Source organism: Sapajus apella, unplaced genomic scaffold, assembly GCF_009761245.1.
Source record: "Sapajus apella isolate SASKATOON/1434 unplaced genomic scaffold, GSC_monkey_1.0 scaffold16, whole genome shotgun sequence".
NCBI classification, from domain to species: Eukaryota; Metazoa; Chordata; class Mammalia; order Primates; family Cebidae; genus Sapajus; species Sapajus apella.
This window is the reverse complement of record NW_022436956.1, coordinates 18,223,107-18,247,345: the sequence shown is the minus strand read 5'-3', so window position 1 is coordinate 18,247,345 and position 24,239 is coordinate 18,223,107. Positions and strand designations below refer to the sequence as shown.

The 24,239-nt window shown below is 38.6% G+C and overlaps 1 protein-coding gene and 1 pseudogene across 8 annotated transcripts in view; one reads left to right on the top strand and one right to left on the bottom strand.

Moving 5' to 3' along the window:
- SIK3 (SIK family kinase 3) overlaps positions 1 to 24,239 on the bottom strand; it is a 242,828-nt gene that overhangs the window by 106,526 nt on the left and 112,063 nt on the right. For all 8 annotated transcript variants that reach the window (XM_032285432.1, XM_032285431.1, XM_032285435.1 and 5 more), the window contains exon 2: positions 3,759 to 3,875. In XM_032285432.1, the coding sequence (XP_032141323.1) occupies positions 3,759 to 3,875 (117 nt within the window). The remainder of the gene's footprint in view (positions 1 to 3,758; positions 3,876 to 24,239) is intronic.
- On the top strand, positions 22,644 to 22,970 carry LOC116556234 (annotated as a pseudogene).

The following is a 24,239-nucleotide window of genomic DNA, read 5'->3' as shown; positions in this document are numbered from 1 at the left end:
TTTTTTGAGACGGAGTCTCACTCTGTCACCCAGGCTGAAGTGCAGTGATGTGACCTCAGCTCACTGCAACCTCTGCCTCCTGGGATCTGGGATTACAAGCATGCACCACCAGGCCCAGCTAATTTTTTCTGTATTTTTAGTAAAGACAGGGTTTCACCAGGTTGGTCAGGCTGGTCTCAATCTGACCTCGATCCTCCTGCCTCAGCCTCCCAAAGTGCTAGGATTACAGGCGTGAGCGACCACGCCTGGCCAGAATAGTCAACCTTTTAAAGTAACATAAAGTGATTTGTATCTTGTTTTGGTCCCTATGTTGCTCCTTTTTAAAATTCATTGTAGTATGCTGTCAGTCCGTTCTTCCTTTTCACATTTTCCATCAAACATTTTTAAACGTAATAATGACTATATACACTCATTATAAAACAAAAGATCAAAGGCTTTCCTCTTCCCAATCACTTCCATCTCAATCCCCAGAGGAACACTGTTCACTGCTTATTGTACATCCTTCTAGAACAGTGCTGTCCAATAGAAATATAATATGAACTGCATATATAATTTTAACTTTTCTAGAAGCCGCATTGGAAAAAGGAAAAGCTGAAGATAATTCTAATAATATTTTTTATTTACTCCAATATATCCAAAATATTATTTCAACAATTTTTTTTTCAAATTATTAACTTTTAGTTTTACACTTAAATTAATTAAAATTAAATACTCTTAAAAATTCAGTTCCAGCTGGGCAAGGTGGCGCATGTCTGTAGTCCCAGCATTTTGGGAGGCTGAGACAGGCAGATTACCAGAGGTCAGCAGTTTGAGACCAATCTGGTCAATGTGGTGAAACCCCATCTCTACCCAAAATACAAAAATTAGCTGGTCACAGTTGTGGGCACCTGTAATCCCAGGTACTCGGGAGGCTGAGGCAGGAGAATTGCTTGAACCTGGGAAGCAGAGGTTGCAGTGAGCTGAGACGTCGCCACTGTACTCCAGCCTAGGTGACAGAATGACTCCATCTCAAAAACAAAAAAAAATTCAGTTCCTCAGTCACTCTGGCCACATTTAATTACTCAACAGCCGAATGTGGCTAGTGACTACCATACTAAACAATACAGTTATAGACTTTCAGTACACTTCACAGTTAATTAATTCCTAGTTACTTTAGCTTTTTCTGCATTAACATCATATAACAGTATCATGTGTTATACAGATCTCTCTTATTTTTAATTGCTTCATAGTATTCCATTGTATGAGTACATACTAATTTAATTTTCCAATCTAATAGCTGTGTTGTTCTTTTTTATTCTTCCTTCTTTTTCCTTTTTAAAAACTCTATATATACTGATAACTTAAGCCCATGTATTGCTTCTGAGCACTCTCATGTTAATTTATATGACAAAAAGTAAATATATGCAGTTGTTTAGAAAAAAATGAAAGAAAAAAACAACTGTCAGTTGTATATCTCTCCAAGCCTTTTATTGACTGCAAATATTATTTTATTATTAAACTTTTCAGCAGTTCAAAAACTGTTGTTTCCTATGCATTTTTGCTCACTCGATAAACCTGAGGCTGAGGAGAAGGACCTGAAAACTACCCTGATATCAAATCATGACAATTCACAGCCATTCACGTTGCCAGCTCAGAGTCTCCCATTAATAATAGGCCAGGCACAGTAGCTCACACCTGTAATCCCAGCACTTTGGGAGGCCAAGGTGAGAGGATTGCTTGAGCCCAGGAGTTCGAGACCAGACCATAGTGGGACCTTGTCTCTGCTAAAAATCAAAATCATAAAAAAAAAAAAAACAGAGTGGTGGGTGGCTGTAGTCCCAGGTACTTAGGAGGCTGAGTGGGAGGATTACTTCAGTGCAGGTGCTAAAGGCTGCAGTGAGCCATGTTGGTCCCACTGCACTCCAGCCTGTGTGACAGAGTGAGAACCTATCCATAAAAAATAAAAATAAGCTGGATGAAGCAGCTCACACCCAGCACTTTGGGACGTCAAGGTGGGCAGATCACTTGAGGTCAGGAGTTCAAGACCAGCCTGGCCAACATGTTGAAACCCTATCTCTACTAAAAATACAAAAATTAGCTCTGCGTGGTGACACATGCCTGTGATCCCAGCTACTTGGGAGGCTGAGGCAGGAGAGTCACTTGAACCCAGGAGGTGGAGGTTGCAGTGAGTGGAGATCATGCCACTGCACTCCAGCCTGGGCAACAGAGTGAGACTTTGTCTCAAAAATAAATAAACAAATAAAATTTAAAAAAATTTAAAACCTAGCTGCCAGAAAGCAAAATTAAAGCTTGAAAGAAGTCAATGCTCAAAGCCAGCACTGGACCTATGAAAACTCTCATAGGCTAATCTTGAGTAAGACAGGCAAACTTGCAGAATTCAGTTACAAAGGTAATACCCACAGGTCAACCTCTTGAGAAAGGTCAGCCTAAACCCCACAATTATTTAAAGACGATTTATTTTAAAATGTAAGGTCAAGAAATGTATTCAGTCTATCAGGATAGGCAGGAAGCCGAGGTTAGTGACCTGCAAGCTCACAGATACAGGTCTTCAGGCAACACAGCAAGCTTTCACAAGTTTGCTTGTGGGGCAGAACGTAGGTGTTGTTCAACATAATTTAGGCTGATAAATTTCAACAGGTCTGCTCCTGTTGACCTAATTTCATTATGTGAGCAGCTGATGCCAGGGAAGAGCTCTAATGCTGTAGTTTTAACCACGCATATTAACATCACAACATATTTTCTTTTCCATAAAATTAATAGGGTATGAAAGCTTGCACATGGTGCCTTGGGTATACTTTCTCCACTCTTACACATGGTCCTATGTCTGGGCCAGTAACCATTTACTGCAGACGAACAGCAGCAAATGAACTGAGCGGGTGGCCACTTCCTTCAGAACTAAGAGACGGCTGTTCTGACAGAAAGCAGCAAGTAGAGTTGGGCCCATGCAGAGGCAAAGTTCTCAGCTGCCAACACACTGCAATTTGAGAAGCATCCTGAAGCCCCACCTCTCCCAAAATATCTCTTCCACCAGCCCACTAAGGCAAAATCCTCTCCTCCTATCCCGTTTGAAATTCCAGCCATCAGATTTACTGCTTTTATAGTTAGGCTAGGGAATCATTTTGATGATGGCATGAAATATGCATGTTTCCTGGGTAGACAAAAAAAAAACTAAAATAGAAATCTCTCCTATTGGAGAGATCTGGTCTCTTGATTATCAAAATAATTAACTACTACCTTGGAAAACCAAGTCAGGATCCTATTAGAATAGAAAAGAGGTAGGTTCTGATTGATGCAAGAAGCAATACTGAAAATATCCTCTGCCATCACAATTTATAACATGATCACAGAAACTAGTATTCAAACAATGCTGTAAAAAAATAATGTTACATTCATCTCTAACTTTTCACCTCTCTAAATTCTCTTCTTTTTTGGTTTCCCATCCTGTTTTAGAATTCTGAATGAAATAAAATAAATTCTCATCTTCTGAATTAATCTTTTTTTTCAGTTCTTGCTAAGAGTGGCATCAAATTTTAAAGAACAAATTAAAAAGACCTACTTGGGTAAGAAAAACTTACTAGTAAATGGCCAGGGGAAGCTTGAGGATACTAAGTGCTGAGTGGGCAAACAGAAGGGTGGGAAACACAGTAGGATTAACATAGAAACAAAAAATGTTCACCCACCCACATTTCTTCAAAGGGAGCCATACATACACTATCCTGGGTTTTCTGCAGCGACCTGCTATACACTAATGAGCCTACCTGGTAGAGCCTGATGATATGGGGATGGCAAAGCATCTTCATGATTTGAACTTCCCGGAAAATCTTCTTCAAGTTTTCTTCATCCAGCTGGGTCTTATCTATGATCTTGATAGCAACCTGACAACAAAGGAAAAAGTTTACTCTGGTGCATTATTAAAAGCAGTTTACTAAGAAAAATTAGATTCATTTTAAAACATTACATTCCATAAAATATAAGCTGCCAGTATTTTGTTTACAGAATGTCAATGAGGAAAATTAATTGACCCTCTTTAAGGATAGGAAATGGATTCCTAGCAAGTTGGTCTCAAAGGAACAGACTCCAAAAGCTAATGGGTCTTCTGTCATTGCTTAAATTGCTTATTAAAATCCTATGACAAAATACTTCATTACTCCACAGACGTGGTTATGGTCTGGGTTAAATCATGTTTCAGGGCAGAGTGGTATGTAGGGCCTCTCATTAAGAAGCTTGCCTTAAAAAAAAGAAAATTTTTAAAAGGCAAGAAGCTTCTATCTGTAAGTACACAGCGTCTTACTAAGGTTCTATAAGAAGTTTCACAGGGGTTTTTTACATCTCACCAGGTGCTTGTAGAACTCAGTAATAGTAGCAGCAGGGACGGTGGTGGCAGAAGCAGTAGCAGCAGCTACCATATACCGAATGTTTACTATGGACCAGGCATAATTCTTAGTGCCTTGCAAGTACTATCTCATTTAAACCTCCTAACACCCACATTATCATTAACCTTGTTTTATAAATATAGAAACTGAGGCACACAGAGATTAAGTAATTAACCCAAGGTTAAGTAATTTACAACTAGCATGTGACAGATGCAGGACTGAACCCTAGGTAGCTTGGCTTTAGAATCAAAATCTTAATAATGTTATAAGAATCTGAAGATCGCCGGGTGCAGTGGCACACACCTGTAATCCCAGCACTTTGGGAGGCTGAGACGGGCGGATCACGAGGTCAGGAGATCGAGAACATCCTGGCTAACATGGTGAAACCCCGTCTCTACTAAAAATTCAAAAAATTAGCCAGGCGTGGTGGCACATGCCCATAGTCCCAGCTACCCTGGAGGCTGAGGCAGGAGAATCACTTGAACCTGGGAGGTGGAGGTTGCAGTAAGCCAAGATGGAGCCACTGCACTCCAGCCTAGGTGACAGGGAGAAACTCTGTCTCTCAAAAAAAAAAGGCATCTGAAGATCTTTCTTTAGCATATAGGCACTACATCATAAAACATATCTTTCCAATGTGTCCCTTTTTAATAAGATACTCATCAGCAAATACATTTTAATGCAGAATGAAAGATGAAGGACTTTTAAAAATCTACTAAATCTAAACTTCCTCAGTGAAATACTTAAAAGTATTTGTGTTATTCCAAAATATGTCTATATCTCAGTTTCAATTACTTAATCAGTATGGAAGCAATACTGGTTCGATGAAGAGTCTAGACTAGTCGAACTTTAGTCCTCTCCAAATCTTAAAATTCTAAGATTCTATGCACCGGAGAGGTAAAGGAAATGTATACAGTACTTACTGAGGAAAAAAACAGGGAAACAAAATTTCAACAGTAAAAACGTTTAGCTCAGAGAAATGAAGACTGTTTGGAGCCATACTTGGCAGATTATTCAGATGTATAAATGGCTGGCATAAAAGTAACTTTATTTGAAGCTGTTTCAGGTGTTAGAATGAGGACTCATGGGAGAAAAGCACAGGGAGAAAATTTCAGCTGTACTCCAAGAGCATTCGAGCCCTGCCTAATGAGGGCATCTGATGAAACGAGCTACGTGTGGCTGGAGCTACAAGGGTTAATCAGACACAGCCTAAACTTCAAGGAGATCACAGTCTAATAAGGAAAAAAGATGTGTGGAACTGAAAACAATACAGCATTGGAAGTGCAATCAATGGAGCTAGTACCCGGTATAATAATAGAATAGAGGATGCCGAATGACCTTCACCTATAGGAGAAGAGGTAGAAAAGTTTGGAAAGGACTTCACAAAGAAAGCAGAATTTCACTACAGAGAGAAGTGGAACAGGCAGAGAAGAAGGTAGAGAATTTAATGAGAATCTCATCAGCTGCCTGGTCTTTTATAAGAAGTCTTAGACCATATAACTCTTGACCACTTGCATTTCCATTTCTCATTACTGTGCCAGATCACATACAAGACCATAACACCAGAACTGATCTAGCATCTGCTCCTGCTTCTCTCAGGACAGCTCCCAAAACAAACAAACAAACAAAAACCGTGGTACACAATGTCTCTTTCTAGAACAAATTGCCTGATCTTAATAGTCATTATTAATACAATCTTACATGTGAATGGCACCTTGTAGTGTACAGAATGCTTTCATAAATATAACAAGCTGAGAAACTTGGAGACATATACCCATAGCAGAGCTGCCAAACAGCTATAATCCCAGCATTTTGGGAGACCAAGGCAGGCAGACTGATTGAGTCCAGGAGGTCAGGACCACCTGGGCAACATGGTGAAACCCCATCTCTACTAAAAAAGATTTTTTTTAATTAGATGAGCATGGTAGCATGTGCCCACAGTCCTAGCTACTCAGGAGGCTGAGGTGGAAGCATAGTTGGATCCTGGGAGACTGAAGTTGCAGTGAGCTATGATCGTGCCAGCAGCAGAATGAGAGCCTGTCTCAGAAGAAAAAAAATAACTTCCAAACAGGTGTGTTGGAAATGGGTTACAAGTGATAACGGATCACCTCCAATCTCAACTTTCTGTGCATGCCATGATGTGCAAAAGGTGGAATTTATTTATCTTAATAACAGAGGGCATCAACTGTCTAGGGCCTGTGGCTGAAATCTTCCACCTCTACCCACCCCCTACTGATAGATCGCATGTACAATATAACTGGGGAAAGGAGAGTGGCCTTCAAGGTTAACTTATGAAATTTTTGTACTCTTTCACCTCCAAGAGAGTACTGGGTCACACGGATTCATAGAGTCAGGCCTCCCTGATTCACAAGACACTCACTCTAAATTTCATTTGTATTCTGAAGCAACAGGACCTTTGTTATGGTAAACAGAGATTCTGTGGCTCCCAGTGAGCCACACAATCACATGGGTAAATAACAATAGAGTGTATTAAATTCATTTCGGACTTACCATATTTTCAACTTTTAATGGGTTTACTGGGACATAATCCATCATAAGTCAAGAAATATCTGTACTAGCAATAATGCCTTTTGTTGACTACAGTTAACAATCATTTATTACATATTTCAAAATGGCTGAAGGAGAAGGTTTGAAATGCCACCAACACAAGGAAATGATAAATCTTTGGACTAATGGATATCCTAATTACCCTGATTTGATCAGGGTATGCATGTAGCAAAATATCAAATGTACCCCATAAATATGTACAATAATAAATAATAAATACATACAAAAATTTTAAAGGGAAATGTATAAATCTCTTCAGGAAAAACTGCATTGAATATAATCTGTTCTTAGAAGGCACGTACAAAGAAGTTTTAATAGATTAAAACATCAAACTCCTGTCTACTCTTCAGTGAGAGTTAAGATTCCAGAAGACATTGAAAAGTGAAGCTCTGAGCCAGGCATGGTGGCTCACGCCTGTAATTCCAACACTTTGGGAGTTCAAGGCAGGAGAATGCCTTGAGGCCAGGAGTTCAAGACCAGCCTGGACAACACAGTGAGACCTCATCTCTATAAAAAATTTAAAAATAGCCAGGTGTGGTAGTGCGTACCTATAGTCCCAGTCACTCAGAAGGCTGAGGCAGAAGGATTGCATGAGCCTAGGCCTATCACTTGAGCCTAGCAAGGCTGCAGTGAGCCATGATTCTGCCACTGTACTGCAGTCTGTGCAACAGAATGAGATCCTTTCTCCAAAAAACTGCCTAGCAATTGAATATAGCATTGAAAACAAGGACTCTGAAATCAAGCTACTTAGATTCAAAATCTTGGAACTATCCCTCAATGTATAACCTGGAACAGGTTATTTAACTTTCCTATGGCTCCATATTTGGAAAACGTGGGCAACAATTGAACTTACTTTAAAGGGATGCTGGGGATTAACTAAGCTAATACATGCTTAATATAATGCCTGGCACATAGTAAACAGACAATATATGTTAATTACAGGTACTGCTGCTGTTATTTTATTTTCTTCTGGAAACAAGCCTTCAACTTCAGGCATTCCTTGGCAAGGATTAGATTTGCTTCACTAAGCAACATAATCCTGGATCTGAAACACATCAATTCCTTATTCGAGGGGCAAATTGAGGGACCAAGAAGCAAAATAGCTAACAATTTGTGGGCAGCATTCAGAACCAACTGGCTGCTGCCAGCTAATGTGGGAAGAACATGGAAAGAACAGAGCTGGAAAAAAACAAACGCATTCCATTCAGGAAAGTCACACAGAGCCATAGGATGGAATCCACGGCAAGACCTGACCCTGACGGCTATGCCAGAGAAACAGTGGTCTACTTCTTCACAGCCTGCCAGGCTCCCCTTGTTAACCCGACCTACTAGCTAACACCTAAGAGTAGGGCACTTAGTGCTGCTTGGCAATAGCATAACTGCCTGATAAGACCACTTAACAGAGAAGGGAACTCAGCTCCTACCTTAGCTGCAAACTGGAAAGTGGGAGTTTTCTAAAAAGCAGAAAAATAAAGTTGGAATAGAGAAACTGCAAAGTCAGACAGCAGGTGGCTGGCACACAGGTATAATTATCTTGAGAATACTTAAACAGATAAATGAGTATGAGTTTCACAGCTACAGATTACTGAAGGCTATATAATAAAGGTTTTGGTGTAAGGTACACGCCAGTTGCTTGAAAAATTGAATGTGTCCACAACAAAGATAAATTAGTAAGTAAAGAAAAGATAAACTCTCAAAGAATGTTTTTATATTGGGGTTGAAAATATATAAATCTCCTGGCCGGGCGCAGTGGCTCACTCCTGTAATCCCAGCACATTGGGAGGCCAAGGTGAGCAGATCACAAGGTCAGGAGTTCGAGACCAGCCCGGCCAACATAGTGAAACCCCGTCTCTACTAAAAATACAAAAATTAGCCGAGTGTGGTGGCACATGCCTGTAAACCCAGCTACTCGGGAGACTGAAGGAGGAGAATTGCTTGAACCTGGGAGGCGGGGGTTGCAGTGAGCTAAGGTCGCACCACTGCACTCCAGCCTCCTGGGCGACAGAGTGAGACAAAAAAAAAAAAAAAAAAGGAAATCTATAAATCTCCTAATTTCCTAATTGTACTTACATATGAAAATTATAATAAATAAAGAAGAAAACTTCCAACATGTTACCAAAAGACCATGTATTTCTTCAGTTTGCCTGTTCTACAAAGAATTCTCTTATCTTGCAAAGAGCATGATATTGTAAATTGACACCCTAATATTAATTAAACATGACACTGTATCAAATATGCTTCTAAATCTGTATCAAATATACTACAGATTGTGAGAGTCCTTAATTTCCCTACTCAAGACATTCCCATTCAACAAATTCTTTCTCAATTGGCATGTAGTAGGAAAAAATTAAATTTAGATCATGCCAAATTTAAAGTCATAGTTCTTTATTATTCATTCTATAAGAGGAAAAATTACTATTTCCCCTTTAGTTCTCACTGCTAAAAAACACAGTTCTTTTTAACTCAACTCATTTTTGTAAGCACAATAATGTTCATAGTGAATGAAGCTGAAAAAAAATAATGGTTTCTTCACAACAGGCAATAATTCACTTGCACATTCTGACACCACATTCCCAAGCATGATAAGGCAACAGAGTAAAAGACAATAAACTAAGGGAGAGTTCAGCATTAAGATCAAAACAAACCACCCTTCCCCCATCAGAAATAAACGCCCTATAAGAGATAGTAAGGCTTCACAGATATGCTAGGACAAATGGACATTTCAAGAAAGGACTGCTTAGGAGGGAAATGCAAAGATCACAAGGGCTCGAATTCTTCCAAAAGGAGAAAGAGCATCTCCTTACACAGGTATGCTGATAAACATTCAGTAATTTCAAAGAATATAGTGAGCAGGCTGTATGCTTTTTAGAAGGAAAGAGAAAACATTAGAGTTTGAAGGAAAGCTTTTTTTTTTTTAAGTTTTTTTTTAAGGAAAGAGCTCTACATTCTTTAAAATGTCTTTAAAATTTAGGCAGATATCAAACATTTTGTCACTGTAAGCTTTTTTTATAATTTCTGTAGCAAAATTTTTATTCTATTTTTATGACAAAGCTTATCTATTCTAGAACATTCTCAGCTCAGCTCTAGAGCTATTTTATGGTCTAGATCTATAATCTTAACATTAGGCATCAGCCAGATGTGACTATCCAGACTGATGTGCTATAAATGTAAAATATATACCAGATTTCAAAGACAGTAATAAAAAAAGAAACTATCTCCTTGATACATTTTTATATTGATTGCATGTGGAAATGATAATATTTTAGATATACCAGACTAAACAAAAGATAATAAAACTAATTTCACCTCTTTTTGCTTTTTAAATATGATTATTTTAAAATTGTAAATAATATATGTGGCCTTCCTACTATTGGACAGCACTGATCTATCTAGATAATGCCAATAAGCTACATAATTAATCTACCAGTTAAAGGCGGTATTCCTTGAAAATAACTTCTGAAATCGTTGACTTGTTATTGAGAATGACCAACTATCTCACAGAAACTTGGCCCAAATTAAAAGGCTCTCAATGCTCAAACATTGCCTTGGAAGAAAATCTCAAATAAGGCCTCAAAAGTTATATTTTAGGAGCTCAGTTTAATTCAATGTTTAAAATGTCTATTGAGCAACTGACTGGTTTACTGCACTGCCCTTGTACGGCCCTTCTCAGAAGGGGTTCTCTCAAACAAATACGTCTTACAGCCTTAAGACAGCAGTTCCCAAACTGTTTGCTCTCAGGACTCCTCTTACGAGTTAGGAGAACCTTCAAAGGAGTTTTGATTATGCGAGTAATATCTTTCAATATTTGCTTAGAAATCAAATTAAAAATCAGAAATTAAGACAAAAATTGAAAAGACAAGCATATACAACCACACATCCCCTTGGTCATCAGAGCAACTGCAGCATCATACATAGCACAGTCTCCGGAAATCTCTGTTTTTTAACTGTGAGAGAATAAGAATGAAAAGTGAAAATAATGTGGCATTTTTATAAAATTGGTTTTGACCTAGAGGACTCACTGAAAGAATTAGAGACCATGGGGTCCCTGAGTCAAACTCTGAGAACAACTGCCCTAAAGCATTACTGTATATAATGAATTGACTTCTCGTCAATGCATCTAGAACAGTACTGTGTTTGAGAGAACTGAAAAAATAGTCACTTAATTTTCTTTTTCTATAGGGTGTAATGCTTTCACAGGACCCAGCTAAGAATAGCTGGCTAGAAAGGAACTTAAGTACCTTTGGAATCAGCCTTGATGAAAAACTATTTTTATTTAAAATTTACTAGAAAACAGAATTGTCATCAGAAAACAAATTTAAAAGAACCCCAAACCAACACAAGCTAGACTCTTTAATGCAACCTGTTACACATTAAATGGCCATGATTAATAATGTTCCATGTCACCAAGGTCAGAATGTAGGCTGGCCACATTCTTGGGAAGATCCTAATGTCTGCACTGTTGCCCAGGCTGGAATGCAGTGACATGACCAGAGCTCGCTGCAGCCTCAACCTTGTGGGCTAAAGCTATTTTCTCACCTCAGCCTTCTGAGTAGCTGGGACTACAGGGACATACCACCATACCTGGATAATATATTTTTTTAAATTTTCTGTAGTGAAGGTCTCACTATGTTGCCCAGGCCGGTCTCAAAGGATCCTCCCACCTCAGCCTCCTAAAGTGCTGGGGTTACAGGCATGAGCCACCAGACCTGGCTTCCAATGTTTTAATTGAAGTCCATATTTCAGCTTGTAACAAATAGTCAAATCAAGTACTAAGGGGGCAAAACAGGATGTATATTTGGAAAGAATTGGTTATTCTATTCATTATACGTATCAGTCACAACTGTTTCTGAGAAAATATGCAGCTGTCAAGCCTAAGGAATGGCTGAGATGCAAGGATGCTAGCCAACTCGAGACATGAGGACTCAACATGGCCAGCAAAGGTAAGGGTCAGTCAGCTTTCAATAAACTCCACAGAAAGTAGCTGACAACTATAATTTAAAATGTATAGCGGGCCAAGCGTGGTGCCTCACGCCTATAATCTCAGCACTTTGGGAGGCCGAGGCAGGCAGATCACTTGAGGTCAGGAACTCAAGACCAGCCTGACCAGCATGCTGAAACCCTGTCTCCAGTAAAATACAAAAATCAGCCGGGTGGGATGGCAGGCGCCTATAATCCCAGCTACTTGAAAGCTGAGGTAGGAGAACTGCTTGAATTCGAGAGGTAGAGGCTGCAGTGAGCCAAGATCGCACCACTGCACTCCAGCCTGAGCAACAAAAAATCATACTAAAATAAAATAAAATGTATAGTACTTTTTAGGTGAGCAGCTGCACTTTTATTTTTCTGTGCTTCTCTGGGCTGTACTAAATGGTGAATATAAAATAGTCATGCATTTGCAACATCTGGATGGAGAATGGAGAGTTTACTGAAAGTCGGAAAGTAAACTGGAAAATGGTATGCTGTGCAAATAGTAAATGGTATTGAAGCAAAGGAAATGTTCTGGTGATTACCTGAGATTCAAGACATAGAAGAGAAATTTTTACAGACAACAAGAAAATGATTTCTCAGTTCCAGTAATTCTCATCGGGTTGACATTCACCCTCTCAGAAAACAGAAGGCCTACGAGTGTCTCTAACACTGTGAGCAACTCTCTCAGGCACACTGGCATTACTGTTGTCATTGTTACTTAACGTTTACAAAGTGCCAACAATGTTTTAGATGGTTAAATCAACTCTCATCCTACAGGTTTATCACTTAAATGTATTGGACAAAAATGTTTTTTAAAGAAAAAAGGAAGGAGGAAAAGGCAGAGTGGACAATAAAAATGAAGGTCAGACAGGAATTATTTACAAAATATTGGTATTCAATTTTCTATTTTCAGGTATTTATTTCAGATTGACCAAATTGCAGAAGTTTAAGAGGCAGATACTTAGAATAGGATTGACAGCTTAATTTTAAGGTTAAGGGGCTGTTGAAAGGGTGCCTCAGAGCCCTAAAAAAGAGAGGAAAGGGGCCAGGAGCAGTAGCTTACGCCTGTGATCCTAACACTTTGGTAGACCGAGGCAGGCAGATCACCTGATGTCAGGAGTTCAAGATCAGCCTGTCCAACAGGGTGAAATCCCGTCTCTACTGGAAAAAAAAAAAAAAAAAAAGAAGGCCAAGCACGGTGGCTCACACCTGTAATCCCAGCACTTTAGGAGTAGGAGGCTGTGGCGGGCAAATCACGTGAGGTCAGGAGTTTGAGACGAGCCTGACCAACAGGGAGAAACCCCATCTCTACTAAAAATACAAAATTAGCCAGGCATGGTGGCATATGCCTGTAATCCCAGCTACTCGGGAGGGTGAGGTAGGAGAATCACTTGAACCCAGGAGGCAGAGGTTGCAGTGAGCCAAGATCGTGCCATTGCACTCCAGCCTGGGCAGCAAGAGTGAAACTCCATCTCAAAAAAAAAAAAAGTACAAAAATTAGCCAGGCATGGTGATGCATGCCTGTAATCCCAGCTACTTGGGAGGCTGAGGCAGAAGAATCACTTGAACCCAGAAGGCAGAGGTTGCAGTGAGCCAAGATCACACCATTACATTTCAGCCTGGGCAACAGAGCGAGACTCCATCTCCAAAAAGAAGGAAAAAAAAAAAAAAAAAAGAAGAGGGAAGAGCAGGAAAGAAGGGCAGAAAGGAATGTAGGATAAACAGAAAATGCTCTGAATAGAGAGAAAGGATTGGGCAGAAAAGTATTAGGGATATGGGGAAAAAAGGGCAAGAGCTAATAGTTTAAAGTGGCACCCAAAGAAAGTGTCTATGAAAGCGGTATAATGACAAAGCAGGCCAGGCCTGGTGGCTCATGCTGTAATCCCAGGAGTTTCAGACCAGCCTGGGCAACAGAGCAAGACCTCCCATCTCTACAAAAAAATTTTAAAAAAATTATCCGGGCACGATGGCATACGCCTGTAGTCCTAGTACTCAGGACGCTGAGGTGGGAAGATATTAATCCAAGAGGTCAAGGCTATAGTGGGCTGTGATCTTGCCACTGCACTCCTGCCTGGGTGAGAGGGAGACCCTGTTTCAAAACAATAAAATAAAACAATAAGAACAGTAAGAATAACAATACAGGTTGAATATCCCTTATCCAAAATGTTATGTTTCATATATACCTTTTACACATAGCTTGAAGGTCATTTTACACAATATTTTAAATCATCTTGTGCATTTTTTAAAAAGTTTGTATTAAGTGCTTATGCACAGAATTTTCCACATGGTGTCACGTCATCACTCAAAGGGTTCCAGATTTGGGGACATTTTTTTAATTTTTGTATTAGGGGTATTCAACCTATAAATGTTACAGAAATGTTTTGAAATTAAAAAAAAAAAAAGTAATAGTTATTTCCAAAGTAGTTTTTCCAAAGAACAGTTATTTCAAGTTATGGTGGAAAATTAAGCTATAAAAAAATGAAATTTTGCACTTTGGGAGGCGAGGTGGGTGGATTGCCTGGGGTCAGGAGTTGAGACCAGTCTGGCTAACATGGTGAAACTCCATCTCTACTAAAAATACAAAAAAAATTTAGCCAGGCATGGTGGCGTGCGCCTGTAGTCCCAGCTATTTGGGAGGCTGAGGCAGGGGAATTGCTTGAACCAGAAACGTGGAGGTTACAGTGAGCTGAGGCTGTGCCGCTGCACTCCAGCCTGGGTTACAGAGCAAGACTCTATCAAAAGAAAAAGGAAAAGAAAAGAGAAGAAATTTTAGTCCCAGGGCAGAAAGACGGGAAGAACTTGGCAAGATGGCCTGAATATGAGGTTCTAAGGGGACAAAAAGCTGAATAAATTTCAAGATGAATTTTCTTAATGAGTACATGCTACTCTTTCCTGGAATGCCAACTCACAGGTAAAAATAACACAGACTCACAGAAGAATTGCACTCTTCCCAAGAACACCATTTGTCAAGAAGCCTGTGTACTGTTAAGCACATTTACATGTAGCACCTAGAACACTCAAAGACTTAAAGCTCCAGCTGAAAATAGAACTGAACTCAACTGACACAACATAATTTTCTTAAACTTCCCCTATGGAGATTTATTATATTGGGTATCTTGCTAACCTTACAATGGTAGTGCTGTTCCTGTTGAACAAAATCAGCAACAGTTTATATTTTAAATTGTTTTAAATTACATCAATGTGTCCCCAAGGACTAATAACACAGTCTGCGTGCAGTAGTAGGACGTGAGTGAAGCAAGGAAACAGAAAACAGTGGAATAACTATCCTAAATCCCTCATCTCTCGACATCTCCCGATTATTTGATAATGAAAACTAAAGAACAGGAAGCAGTAACCATTTTCAGATAGCATTTTATCCTATTTCTGAAAGTCTCACTTGCAATGCATCCTCAGGTGCCAGCAGTGTACTCACTGTTTGTCAAGAGGTGCATCGTTGTGAAATCATGCATTTCTAGTCTGAATGTTGATGATACCAGGCTACCTCCCCTGTGCAGCCTGGAGTAAGAAGCCAGCCTCCCTGTGCCCATAAGGAACATGGCACCAACTACCTTCTGAGGAGTTTTCCTAAGGACAGTTACATACCACCAGAGCTAAGAGATAATGCCCCTCTGGGATTTCATCAAAATGGAATGTTTTGTGCAATGGCTTGTGCATTTATTCCAGTTTCGATGAATTCCTTATATTTAGTAATCATCACATTTTCAAGTCAAACAAATGTTATTTCCATAATGAATGTTTGCATTTCATGTGATTAATAGTGTAATTTAAGTAACTTAAATCAATCCCTGAAAGTCTAATAGTAAACATTAATTAATTCTCAAATATTTGATTTTTTTTTTGGCTGTCGGGGGAGACAGATTCTCTGTCACCCAGGCTGGAATGCAGTGGTACCATCTAGGTTCAGGGCAACCTCCACCTCCCAGGTTCAAGTAACTGTCCTGGCTCGACCTCCCCAGTAACTGGGACTACAGGCGAGCACCACCATGCCCGGCTAAATTTTTTGTATTTTTAGTAGAGACGGAGTTTCACCATGTTGGCCAGGCTGTTCTCGAACTCCTTACCTCGTGATCTGCCTGCCCTGGCCTCCCGAAGTGCTGGGATTATAGGCATGAGCCACTGCACCAAGCCAAATTTCTGATACTTATTTTAAAGGTGGGAAGGGGACTACTGATAAATAACAATGCCATAGAAAACACTGAAAATGGTTCCACTGAAATATAAAATTATTATATGGGTTAGACATAGCCACCTTAAATGTCAAAAGACAGCTACATTAAGTATATGCTTAATATAACAGAGTTAACATTTAACAAAATTGTGCTTTCCTGTAGCAGGATTACAGACATCCTAAATACTGACCTTCTCTGATGGTCCCAAATTTGCATTAGAGTACAAGTGTAGAATTTCAAATGCTAAGATAGAACCAATGATTTTATGTAAAGGAAACTGTCGTAATTGTACATCAACTCATTAAAGTATTGAGTATAGTTAATAACACTGAGGGTTTTTAAAAATCATTGAAAGCATCCACAATTTAAGTTAAAACCAAACTATTATACTATTAGCCTCTCTTTTATGTCTCATGACAATACTACTTTCAAGCCAATTAACATGACCCCTAATTCATTGCCAATGAGAACCAAAAGAATCTCTAGATATCAGAAAGTTTCATTTAAGATAGACACATTTGCATAAATATTGTTTTAGGAAAATAAGAGACCGTAAGTAACACCTTCCCCCAAAAAAATCACAAGGAATGAGATTTATGAGATGAGAAAATGAAAATGTAGACAGCTAGAAGAAAGTAAAATGTTAACTGATAACAACGTCATACTAAAACTAATTATCCTTCCATATTCAAAAGTCTTGATGAAATTTTCCTGAGGTCTCTGGGTCACAGGTTTCTTGATAGATCAAGCTGGTATTTTTTGAAACGAAGTTAAAAAAAAAAATCCCTTCAATGAATCAAATGTACTTTTCTGGGTTGAAAACAACACAGAATAAGAAGCTCAGTTAGTGTAGGAAGGATATAAAAATGACCATACACAGCAGTAGAGCCTTTTTCTCTCTGACCAAAATCACATATAAACCCTAATACATGAGACAGGAAAAGAGTATTCACCCTGGTTAAACTTGAGTACAAGGTTCAGAGGCAGACAAAACTTTTTAGAAGCCTAGGGCTCTGTAGAACAGTTTGGAAATCACTGGGACAGCAAAAAGAGGAATGGAGTGGGTGCTGAGATTGAGAGTTCAATTTCCAGCTGTATCTCTAAGATGTTTGTGATCTTGGGAAAATCACTTTATCACTCTAACCCTCAATGTTTTCATCTATTAAATGACTTGAAAGCAGAGTTATCAGCTGGGCACGGCGGCTCACACCTGCAATCCCAGCACTTTGGGTGGCCAAAGTGAGAAGATCACTTGAGCCCAGGACCTTCAGATCAGCCTAGGCAACACAGTGTAATCCTGTCTCTACAAAAAAACTTTTAAATTAGCCGGGCATGGTAGCATGTGCCTCTAGTCCCAGCATTTTGGGAGGCTGAGGCAGAAGAATCATTTGAGCTCCAGAGGTCAACGCTGCAGTCAGTTGTGATCGAACCACTACACTCCTAGCCTGGGTGACAGAGTGAGAGAGATCCTGATTATAAAAAAGCAAGCAAGCAAGCAGAGTTATCAAGATAAGGTTCTCACTGTGCCAATTCCTAATTCGAACTCTGGAAGACTTGGATTTTGACTTTTTTAAATTTTTAAATTGACATTTAAGTTCTAAAGGTTCATTCACATAAATCACAATCACTACTAGTCATATAATTCTCAATCTTAGACAAAGTAATCAAGCCATTTAGTTTTAAGTATTACGTCGTTTACTTTCTTACCTATTTGTTTATTATTTACTTATTTATTTTTGTAAAGATGAGGTCTCTCTATAGTCCAGGCTTATCTCAAACTCCTCAGCTCAGTCAATCCTCCTGCCTCAGCATCCCAAAGTGCTGGGGTAACAGGCATGAGCCACCATGCCTGGCTGTATTTCTTTTAGAGACAGGGTCTTGCTCTGTTGACCACGCTGGAGTGCTGTGATGTGATTATAGTTCACTGTAGCCTCAAACTCCTGGCCTTAAGTGATCCCCTGCCTCAGCCTCCTGAGTAGTTAGGACTACAGTTGGGTACTACCATGCCCAGCTAAATTAATTTTTTTCAAGAGAAGGGGTCTTGCTATCTTCCCCAAGCTGCTCTGGAACTCCTGGCCTCAAGCAATCCTCCAACCTCTGGCTCCCGAAGCAGGCATGAGCCACTATGCCCATCCAGAAGTCATCTAGTTTTACAATAAGAAAGAAAAACGCATCTACCACATTTGAGAACCTTGGTGAATAAGTGTATCTTTTCTCAATTAAACAGCAATTAAATACATTAAACTAAAGCATAATACCACTGTTTGCCCAGAAAAGCCTTGGCATTTGCTAATATTTTCCCTATTGGTAAAGTCAATGTTTTCTAGTATTAAAACTAGAAACACTAAATGATAATATTGACATTAACTTCCATTCTACTTATAGAACAAACAATGGCAGACTAAATTAAATGGAATGTGAAGTAAGTCACATTAATTAAAGCATAAATTACAACTACACCAGAAAGACATGAACATAGAACCAAGAATCCAGGTCTAAGAAATGTTGCATAATGCAATGTCAGCCAAACATCATCAAATTCCAACATATAAAACATAAGCATAATAAGAATAGCTAAAATGTACTGAACACCTAATATGTGCCAAGGCACTAAATTTTTTTCCTACTTTTTGTAATGAAAATTTTCAAGTATAAACAAAAGTAGGCAGAGTAAAATCATTAAAGCATCAATCAGCTTCAAGAATTATTACTTCATAGCCAATTCTGTTTTATCTAAACCTCTACCAAGTTCTTCCAAAATCCCAATCACCATTTCATCGGTAACTACTTCAATATACCTCAAACAGGGGTCCCTCTCTTTTTTAAAACATAACCATGATACCATTACCACACTTGAAAAAAATGAGGAATAATTATAGGCATTAACTCTTATCCGTACAACAACTCTATGGAGTAGGTACTATTATTCTCATTTTATAGATGTTTTTGAGGCACACATCAATGAAGTTCTGTGCCCTGGATATACAGTACTAAACAGCAGAGGCAGGAGTCGAACCCAGACAGTTGAGCTCAAGAACCTGAGCCTTTATCTACGTTATGTTTTGCTGCTTCTCAAAACTAGATTTTATGGTAATGAGTTGTTAAATATAAACAGAGCTAGCTGACTAATAAAAGAATGGGTGACCAACAGCATCAGACTTTAGCAAAACTTGGAAACGAGGAAAACATCTCACAGTATTTCACCTCTCCTCCAACTTCTTTCTTCATCCCCAGCTGGTATGCTCCATTGAACATCCCTACCTATCTTCATTTAATCTTGTACCAATTATTTTAAAAAGGAAAGTTTATTCCTTTTACTACAACCAGCTCTATTGAGTTAAACTAATATTTGGGATATACTCTGTGACTAATTTTCAACAAGACAGACTTACTGGAATGCAGTCCTACTCAAAATTAAATATTTTCTTCAGAAGTCATATTATGAAATATGTACACCTACTATGTACCCACAAAAAATTAAAAACAAAAATAAAAGAAGCCATATTATGTGTGACAAACAGACCCAACAGTGACTGGCCCCCAATGATTCTCACACACAGACATAATGACAGACCTGTTCACGCCTTTATGTAATATCCTCCCTTTCTTCCAAGTGGAGCTAGAGAGCTTAATGAAGTAAACGGCCACGTTAGAGAAGCCCACAGGAAAAGGAACCGTGGGTGTCATCAAAGAACTGTGGGCAGTCTCTCTAGGACCAGTCTCTCCAGGCCCTCCAACCAAGAGCCAGCAAAAAGCTGGGATCCTCACTCATAAAGCAATTCTACCAACAACCTGAATGATCTCGTAAGCAGCTTCTTCCCCAGTTAAGCCTCCAGTTGACAAGGCTATAGCCTTCTGAGACCCTGGGCAGGGGGCTCGGCCAAGCCATGCCAGGACTCAAGACCCATGGAAACTGTAAGACAGTAAGTATGTGCTGCTTTAAGCTGCTAAATTTGTGGTAGGTTGCTACATATTAATAGAAAACTAATAGCTCATGGTTCTAATAACATAGGCAACTCTCATCTCCAAGAAATTCTAAGCCAAGGAAATCTCTTCGATAATTTATAGTCAGAACTGTAGCCGTTTCAAGCAAGAGTTCAAGCATGTGAACAAAACTAAAGCTCTTTCTTGAGAAAAGCATTGCTTTAGCCCTACTTGTAGAGATTCCAGCAAACTCTGTGTAAACATAGGTAAGCTCTCCACTGGAAAAGTAAACATGTCAGGCTCCTTAGTTTACCAAAGCTACTTTTGCCAATTGCAAAAATGCTATCAAAAGCATGTGCATCTAATGACTTCCTTCCAGATAGTATATTATGAAAGGGGAGAAAAGGAATAACTTTACAGTGGAAAAACTTGACAAACGCTACCTCAACCAGGTGAGCATCAAGGTTAGCATAGTAAGTAATGTTGACAGTTTGTGCCCTTGGTATGATGTGATAAAAATGGCGCTCTACCTTGGTTATCTTACCACTCAAAACTTATGACCCCAGTCTAATCATGACAAAGACATCAGACAAATTCCAACTGAGGGGCATTCTACAAAATACCTGAACAGTACTACTCAAAACTATCAAGGTCAACAAAAACAAGATAAGTATGAGAAATTGTCATAGTTAAGAGAAACCTACGGAGACATGGTAACTAAATGACATATGGTATCCTGGACAAGATCCTGACACAGAAAAAGGACATTTCGGTAAAAACTAAGGGAATCTGAGTAAAGTGTGAACTTTAGTTAATAATAATGTATCAATATTGGTCCATTAATTATGACAAATGTATCATATTACTGTAAGATTATTAAGAACAGAGGAAACTGATCGTGGGGTATTTGGGATCTCTGTACTATATCTGCAATTTTTCTGTACACCTAAAACTATTCTAAAATAGTTTATGTCAAACATCATAATGGAATGCTCTGTTCTTCTGGCACTACATTCAAATTCAGTCTTAAACAGTTTTGTTAGGAAACTTCTATTTAATGTTGGAGCCCCCAGGCTGAAGAACAGCTTTCTGCTTTCTGTCAGTTCAAGTAACCAGAATGCTTAACGAACAACATTTTCACTAGACTCACTAGACATATATCCAGAGTCAAAATGGACTTCCACACAAAAGACATTTTGGAACCTTTTTACTTTTTCCTTTTGAAACAGGGGCTTATTCTGTCACCCAGGCTGGAGTGCAGTGGCACAATCACAGTTCACTATAGCCGCAACCTCCTGGCCTCAAGTGATCCTCCCCAGCTACTGGGACCACAAGCATGTGCCACCATGGGGTTTTTGGTTTTGTTTCTTTTGCTTGTTTTGTTTTGTTTTGTAGAGACAGGGTCTTGTTACATTGCCCAGGCTGGACTCAAACTCCTGGCTTTAAGCGATCTGCCTTGGCCTCCCAAAGTGCTGGGATTACAGGTATAAGCCACCATATCTGGCCTTGGAATCTTTTTAAAAATTTATTATTGAGAAAAACTCTTTTTAGACATAGTTTTGTAAACCTGATATCAAGTCACAGGATATTAAGTTTTGACTTACAGTGTGGTGCTGGGAAATAGGTTTTCTCAATTGGATTTTTTTCTTCTATTTAATAAGTTAAGAAATCCATGTTTTATTTTGTTTTTTTATTGCTTGCCTATACTGTCAGAGAGCAAAAGCTAAGTCAACTGTGGTAGCTCTAGTTAGCCTAAGTTTTCTGGTAAAATAGTATCTATCTCCCTTTTTCTCTAGACTATTTGGCTCTAATTCTTTTAAATTTGTTTAAATCTGTTGACCTTTTGTTAAAGATACCTGAAACTCTTTCTGAAAGTAGACTTTTAAAAAAAATTCACAAATATTTAGCCAGAGCAAGGACATGAAATTCATTAACAAGAAAAATAATCATATTAGTATTTCTCCTCAGCAAGAATTTCCCTGCTTTCCCTGTATTCTAGTTCTTTATTCTTTTTTAAAGCAGCTTTATTGACATATTATTCACGTACCATGCAATTAACCAATTCAAAGTGTAAAATGCAATGTGTTCTGCATATTCACAGGATAGTACAACCATCACAATCTAACTGAATATTTTTGTTCTAAAAGAAACCTCATACCTGTTTGGCTGTCACTACTCATTCCTATCCCTCTACCAGCCCTATCCTTTCACCAGCCCTAGGCAACCACTAATCTACTTACTTTCTATAAATTTGCCTATACTAAATATTTCATCTCAATGAGATCTTACGATATGTGGTCCTTTAGTGACTTGCTTTTTTCACTTGGCATAATGTTTTCAAGGGGCATCCACATTGCAGCATGTATCAGTACTCCATTACTTTTTATTACCAAATAATACTCCATTGTATGGACATATTAATTTTAATTATCCATTCTTTAGTTGATGGACATTTGGGTTATTTCTACTTTTTGGCTATTACGATTAATGCTGCTATGAACATTCATAAAATTTTTATGTGGCTGTGTTTTCATTTATCTTGGGTTTATATCTAGCAGTGGAATTGCTGGGCTATACGGTAATTCCACATTTAACATTTTTTGGAACATGAAACATTGTTAAGAAATGACATCTTTCTGGCGGTGACGACCTACCCACGAGAACATGCCTCTCGCAAAGGATCTCCTTCATCCCTCTCCAGAAAAGAAGAAGAGGAAACACAAGAAGAAACGCCTGGTGCAGAGCCCCAATTCCTACTTCATGGATGTGTAATGCCCAGGATGCTATAAAATCACCATGGTCTTCAGCCACGCACAAACGGTAGTTTTGTGTGTTGGCTGCTCCACTGTCCTCTGCCAGCCTACAGGAGGAAAAGCAAGGCTTACAGAAGGATGTTCTTTCAGGAGGAAGCAGCAATAAAAGCACTCTGAATCAAGGTGAGTGGGAAACCATCCCAATAAACACACTTTGGATTAAAAAAAAAAGAAAGAAAGAAAAAGAAAAGAAATGACAAAGCTGCTGCATAATTTTACATTCTCTCTTACCAGCAATGCCATAAAGTTCTACTTTCCAGCATCCTAACCAACACTTGTTATGGTCCATCTTTCTTATTACAGCCATCTTAGTGGATACGTGGTATTTCATTGCGGATTTTATTTGTGTTTTCCTAATGACTAATGATGCTGAGAATCTTTTCATGTATTTGTTGACCAACCGCATACATTTTGAGGGGCATTATACATTTACATCTTTCCTCTATTTTAAAATTATTAGTCTTTCTACTATTCAGTTGTAAGAGTTAATATGTTCTGGATACAAGTCCATCCCTTATCAGATGTATGATTTGCAAATATTTTCTTCCATTCTGTGGGTTGTCTTCACTTTTCTGATGGTATTGCCTGTAGAACAAAAGTTTTTAATTTTGATGTAGTCCATTTATCTGTTTTTCCCTCTGTCCCTTCTGCTTTTGGTAATCTATTTTAAAAAACCACTGCCCAACTCCAAATCAGAAAGATTTGCTCCTATGTTTTCTTCTCTTCATGTGTGAGAGCTAAAAGCATAAAACTCTAAGAGTTTTATGGTCTATCTGAAGTAATTTTTTGCATGGTGTAGAGCAAAGGGTCCAACTTCATTCTTTTGAATGTGAATATACATTTATTCCAGCACTGTTTGGTGAAAAGACTCTTCTTCTTCCATCGAATTCTCTTCACAGACTTAACAAAAGTCAAATGACCATAAATGTAAGCTTTTATTTCTGAATTCTTGAATCTATCCCATTTATGTATGCCACGACCACATTATCTTGTTTCTTCTAGTTCTTGATATTCCAGATATCGATAATCATCTTCCTCTGTTAAGGCTGATACTCAGTGAAGTCATGTGAGCACCCCTACAGGGACTGGGACCCAGAACCCAGTTGTGGTATTTTAGTAACTGTTAATGAATCAGATAAAAAGATTTCTGATTATGGTTCAGGATAATTTTTTTGTATTTAAAAAGAAGTCAGTAGACAAATATTAAAAATTGGTTTTTACAATAAACTATCGAATTAGCAAAATAACAACAGGTAAATATAACTAAGACAGAACTAAAACAGGTTACAGGGCAGTGACAATGATAACTAAATGGAATAACGGTTTGGACTAGTCATCCAACTGATTCATTAATTAATATGAGAGTATGTGTTTATATTCCAACTATTTCTTTTTAAAAAGAGCTGAAG